The following is a 6,332-nucleotide window of genomic DNA, read 5'->3' on the forward strand; positions in this document are numbered from 1 at the left end:
CTAAAGAGGGAAGTAAAAGAAACGCAGGAGATCAAAGAATTAATGGAGATGCTAAAGAACTCTGGGAAAAGCAATGAAAGCAGAATAGATGAAATGGAAGAACGAATAAGTACTCTTGAAGACACAGAAATAAAAAGAACTAAAACAGAAAAGGAAGGAGAAGTACGAAGGAAAAAGACCGAAGAAAGACTTCGGGAACTATCTGACTCCATGAGGAAAGGAAATATAAGAAGTATAGGAATCCCAGAAGGAGAGGAGAGAGATGTAGGAACACAGAAAATATTCAAGGATATAATTGAAGAGAACTTCCCAAACGCGAAGAAGGAGCTGAAAATTGATATACAAGAAGCAAGAAGAACACCAAAATTCCATGACGAAAGGAGAAATACAGCAAGACACATAAGAGTAAAGCTCCCAAGAATCCAAGACAAGGAAAAAATAATGAAGCTGACAAGAGGGAAGAAACAGATAACATTCAAAGGGAAACCAATCAGACTGACATCAGACTTCTCTGAAGAAACACTACGGGCAAGGAGAGAGTGGAGGGACATAGGCAACAGACTCCAAGAAAACAGATGCCAACCAAGAATACTCTATCCCGCGAAGCTCTCCTTCCTCTATGAAGAAAGAATAAGGACCTTCCCAGACAAACAGAAACTCTGGAATTTTATTACGACTAAACACCCACTCCAAAAAATACTACAAGGAGTCCTAAAACCAGAACCTCAGAGGGACGAATAACAACAAAAGAAGGCCAAAGAAAGTTAATAAATAAATAAAATCAAAGGAAAGACAAACACAATGGCAAATACAGATGCTAACATATCAATACTAACTCTAAATGTAAATGGACTAAACTCTTCAATAAAAAGACACAGAGTTGCAGGCTGGATTAAGAAACAAAACCCAACCTTTTGCTGTCTCCAGGAAACACATTTAGCTGCAAAAGATAAAAATAGACTCAAAGTTAAAGGATGGAAAACAATTCTACAAGCAAATGGACCAAAAAAGAAGGCAGGAACAGCTATACTCATATCAGATAAAACAGATTTCAAACTTAAAAAGATAAAAAGAGACCCCAGTGGTCATTACATTATGATCAAGGGGACAATACTTCAAGAAGAAATAACACTCATTAACATATATTCACCAAACAAAGGAGCACCAAAATATATCAGACAACTATTGGCATCTCTGAAAACAGACATCAGAGAAAACACATACGTAGTGGGAGACTTCAACACACCACTATCAACAATGGATAGATCAACAAGACAAAAAATAAGTAAAGACACTAAAGCTCTAAATAAGGATCTAGAGTGCTTGGGCTTAACAGACATATATAGAACACTAAACCCAAAAAAAATCTGAGTATACATTTTTCTCAAGCGCACACGGATCATTCTCCAGGATCACTCATATACTGGGGCACAAGACAAACATCAACAGATACACCAAGATTGAAATCATACCAACCATCTTTTCTGACCATGAAGGCATCAAACTAGAAATAAACCATAAAAAGAAGGCAAGTTACTCTCCTACCTCGTGGAGATTGAAACCCACACTACTGGAAGTCCACTGGACTAACGAGGAGATAAAAGAAGAAATTAAAAAATTCTTTGAATTGAATGACAAGGAGGACACCAATTTCCTAAATAATGGGATGCAGCAAAAGCAGTAATAAGAGGAAAATATATAGCAATAGAAGCTCACATCAAGAAACAAGAAAGAACTCAAAGAAACAACCTAATCTCGAAGCTCAAAGATCTAGAAAAAGAACAACAAAAAAAACCCAAAACCAGTAGAAGAAAAGAAATAATAAAAACCAAAGCAGAAAAAAATGAAATCGAAACTAAAAAAACAATCCAAAAGATCAATGACACCAAGAGCTGGTTCTTCGAAAAAATAAATAAAATAGATAAACCCCTAGCCAGGCTCACAAGGGCAAAAAGGGAGAAAGCACAAATAAATAGGATAATAAATGAAAGAGGAGAAATCTCAACGGTCACAGCAGAAATCAAAAGAATAATTAATAACTACTATGAACAGTTATATGGAAACAAGTTCAACAATCTAGAGGAGATGGACAAATTCCTACAACTCTACAATCACCCAAAGCTAGATAAAGAAGAAATAGAACACCTAAACAGACCAATTACAATTAGCGAAATTGAAATGGTAATCAAAAACCTCCCCAAAAACAAAAGCCCAGGACCTGATGGATTTACAAATGAATTCTACCAAACATTCAGAGACGAATTAGTGCCTATCCTTCACGAACTCTTCCAAAAAATTGAGAAGGAAGGTATAATACCTAACACGTTCTATGAAGCCAACATTACACTAATACCAAAACCGAACAAGGACAACACAAAAAAGGAAAACTATAGGCCAGTCTCCCTAATGAACACTGATGCAAAAATCCTCAATAAAACTTTAGCTATCAGAATCCAACAGTGTATCCATAAGATAATTCAACACGACCAAGTAGGATTCATTCCAGGGACACAAGGATGGTTCAACATCGAAAATCAATCAACGTTATCCAACACATCAACAAAAAGGAATATAAAAACCATATGATAATATCAATAGATGCCGAGAAAGCTTTCGACAAAGTGCAACACCCATTCATGATAAAAGCCCTTGAAATTCTTGGGATACAAGAAACATACCTCAACATCATAAAGGCCATATACGACAAGCCAACAGCCAGTATCATTCTCAATGGTGAAAAGCTGAAAGCATTTCCATTAAGATCTGGAACAAGACAAGTATGTCCACTCTCACCACTGCTTTTCAATACAATACTGGAAGTCCTAGCCAGAGCAATAAGACAAGAGAAAGACATACAAGGAATCCAAACAGGAAAAGAAGAAGTCAAACTATCACTATTTGCAGATGATATGATAATTTACATAGAGAACCCCAAAAACTCCATAGAAAAACTAATTAGACTCATCAATCAGTTTAGCAAAGTGGCAGGATAGAAAATCAACATGCAAAAGTCAGAAGCCTTCCTATACACTAACAATAAATCTGAAGAAGAAGAATGAAAAAAACAATCCCCTTTATTATCGAAACAAAATAAATCAAATACTTGGGAATAAATCTAACAAAAGAGGTAAAGGACCTTTACAAAGAAAACTATAAAACACTGTTAAAAGAAATAGAAGAAGATACAAAGAAATGGAAAGACATCCCCTGCTCATGGATTGGAAGAATAAACATTATTAAAATGGCCATCCTACCAAAAGCAATATACCGATTCAATGCTATTCCAATAAAAATTTCAATGTTATTCTTCAAAGAAATGGAACAATTATTGATGAAATTCATATGGAATCACCAAAAACCCTGAATAGCCAAAGCTCTCCTGAAAAAAAAGAAGGGAATGGAGGCATCACACTCCCAGAGTTCAGGCTATACTACAGAGCCATAATCATCAAAACTGCATGGTTGGAACAAGAACAGACACACAGACCAATGGAATCGAATAGAAAATCCAGAAATAAACCCACAGATTTATGGTCAACTAATATTTGACAAAGGAGCAAAGAATATGCATTGGAGCAAAGAAAGTCTGTTCAATAAATGGTGCTGGGAAAACTGGGTCGCTACATGCAAAAGAATGAAGCTTGACCACTACCTCACACCATACACAAAAACCAACTCAAAATGGATTAAAGAACTAGACATAAAACCTGAAACCATAAAATACATAGAAGGAAATATAGGCGAAACACTACGGGATATGCACATCAAAGACATCTTTACAGACACATCATCCAAAGCAGTGATAGTGAAGGCAAAGATAAACAGCTGGGACTACATCAAATTAAAGAGCTTCTGCACAGCAAAAGAGACAATAACACAAACAAAGAGAAACCCCACCAACTGGGAGAACATTTTTGCACACAACACTAATGATAAATGATTGATTACAAAAATCTGCAAAGAGCTGATGAGACTCACAACAACAAAGAAAATAATCCAGTGAAAAAATGGGCAGAAGAGCTAAAAAGAAACTTCTCTGAAGAGGAAATGCAAATGGCCAACAGGCATATGAAAAAATGTTCAACATCACTTGTAATCAGGGAAATGCAAATCAAAACTACCATGAGATACCATCTTACACCAGTGAGAATGGCACATATTAAAAAAACTAGCAACAACAAATGTTGGCGAGGGTGTGGAGAAAAAGGAACTCTCCTGCACTGCTGGTGGGAGTGCAAACTGATCCAACCACTATGGAGAGCTGTGTGGAGATTTCTGAACCTACTAAACATAGAGCTTCCATATGATCCAGCAATTCCACTCCTAGGTATTTACCCAAAGGACACAGAAACATCAATTCCAAAGAACACCTGCACCCCTATGTTTATAGCAACACTGTTTACAATAGCTAAGCTTTGGAAACAACCCAAATGCCCAAAAATAGATGACTGGATCAAGAAGATGTGGTACATATATACCATGGAATATTACTCAGCATTCAAAAAAGATAAACACATGCAATTTGCAGCAACATGGATGGCACTGGAGGGATCATGCTCAGCAAAATAAGCCAGAAAGAAAAAGAAAAATACCGGATGGTCTCACTCATAGCAGGTATCTAGAAAACTTAAATAAGGGACCAGGAAAATGAATAACTATAAGAAAGTGAAAATCAAAATCAACAAAATTCTATGAACCAGAGACACTTTTGGGGAGGGTGGGTGGCGGGAGGGGTGGGATTGGGGTCAAAATGGGGGGTTGAAATTGTATGGGGAATATAAAAATAAAATTTATTATTAAAAAAAAAAAAAAAGAAAATGAGAAGGTGAACATAGCATTGGGGAGCGATGCCTTCTCCCAGACCTGACATTCACTTGCTCATATTTTTGGGTAGTTTTCTTTTAAGAGCTGAAAAATAGTAACATAGAGTTTTGTAATCTGGTTTTGACATTGTTATTTGTTCACTGATTTTTTTTTAATGATTTATTTATTCTTGTATGCAAGAACCGGGGTACAGGTCAGAGGTGGGGGAGGGGTGAGAGGCTTCACCAGAGACAGAGCAGAGAACAGAAAAGGCAGACTGACTGAAATACACTGCTGAGGGGAGCAGCGGGTGAGTCAGGAGAGGTCTGCTGCACCATGTGGATGGCTCCCTGGCCAGGGATCAAACTGGTGCTGCAGTCGCTGTGGATAGTGTCTTAACCCCTTGTACCGCCAAGGAGGCCCTGTTCATTGATTTTTAACACAGCCACTTTGCAGGTCAAGCCAGGCCTCACACTCCTTCGGTCCTGCACCCTGTACTTCATCCCATTTCACATGCATGATGCTGAGACATTGGAGTGTGAGTCCAACTTCCCCTAGGCACTGGTTAGATTAAATGAGCTACTCTGGATAATGCCCCAGGGCCTAGCAGGCCATCCCTCTGCTTTGTTAAGCAAAAGATTTTAGAAGGTCTCAATCCTGCCAGGACCTTCATCACCAGGGAAAACTGACCTCTTATTTATTTTTCTGTCTTTCAGGAAAGCGGGTGTGTCTGGGAGAACAGTTGGCCAGAACTGAGTTGTTTATTTTCTTCACATCCCTTATGCAAAAATTTACCTTCAAACCCCCTGACAATGAGCAGCTTAGCCTGAAGTACAGAATGGGCCTCACCGTCGCCCCAGTCACCTACCGCATCTGTGCTGTGCCTCGGACTTGAGGTGCTGGGAGGGAGAGGTACAGAAACAAGAAGAATGGCATGTCCTCTGAGGCACTGTGCCTGCTCAGAAGTGAGGGCACGGATGAAAGTGGCAGTCAGGAAAGATGGGAGAAGTTGGATTCAGAGGAAACAGAATCCAAATTCCAGCTTTGGCATCACCTCCAGCAAAACCTTGCACAAATCACTTATGCCATGAATGATGTAGCTTTTCTTCCAGGCGATGAAAAGACAATGATTCCTTCTCTAATTGAAGCTTCACTATAAGAATCAGAGGAAATAGTGGATTTAAATTGGGAATCTATAAAGCATCTGTAGGGTAAGGTAAAAAGTATCAGGCTTTTCTGCCCTCCCGCCATCAGGACAGATGATGGATCCTTGCGATCCTGAATGCATGCCTGATGGCGGGCACCTGGAGTAGGGTGTGGGCATATGTAGATGGGATTCACCTGGGCTGAAACTGGGCTTTTAAGAGCGGCTTTTAAGGGACGCCAGCAGAAGCTGAGAAAGAAGCCGAGGAGCAGAGAAGCTGAGAGAGAAGGAGAGCCATGAGAAGAGCAGAGAGAACGTGAGAGAAGGTCGGAGAGCCCAGAGTGAAGACTTGCTGGGGCCTGGGAGGACTGCCATGTACCCGGTA

The 6,332-nt window shown here is 39.1% G+C and overlaps 1 protein-coding gene across 1 annotated transcript in view; it reads left to right on the top strand.

Annotated features, from left to right (window-relative positions):
• LOC119236797 (cytochrome P450 2J2-like) overlaps window positions 1–5,925 on the top strand; it is a 32,566-nt gene extending 26,641 nt beyond the window's left edge. Inside the window, exon 10 of the mRNA XM_054691539.1 lies at window positions 5,520–5,925. Coding sequence (XP_054547514.1) covers window positions 5,520–5,698 — 179 coding nt within the window. The 3' untranslated portion in view covers window positions 5,699–5,925. The remainder of the gene's footprint in view (window positions 1–5,519) is intronic.
• Window positions 5,926–6,332: the final 407 nt, after the last annotated feature.

Source organism: Talpa occidentalis, unplaced genomic scaffold, assembly GCF_014898055.3.
Source record: "Talpa occidentalis isolate TD23 unplaced genomic scaffold, MPIMG_talOcc4v2.1 talOcc4.9, whole genome shotgun sequence".
NCBI lineage: Eukaryota > Metazoa > Chordata > Mammalia > Eulipotyphla > Talpidae > Talpa > Talpa occidentalis.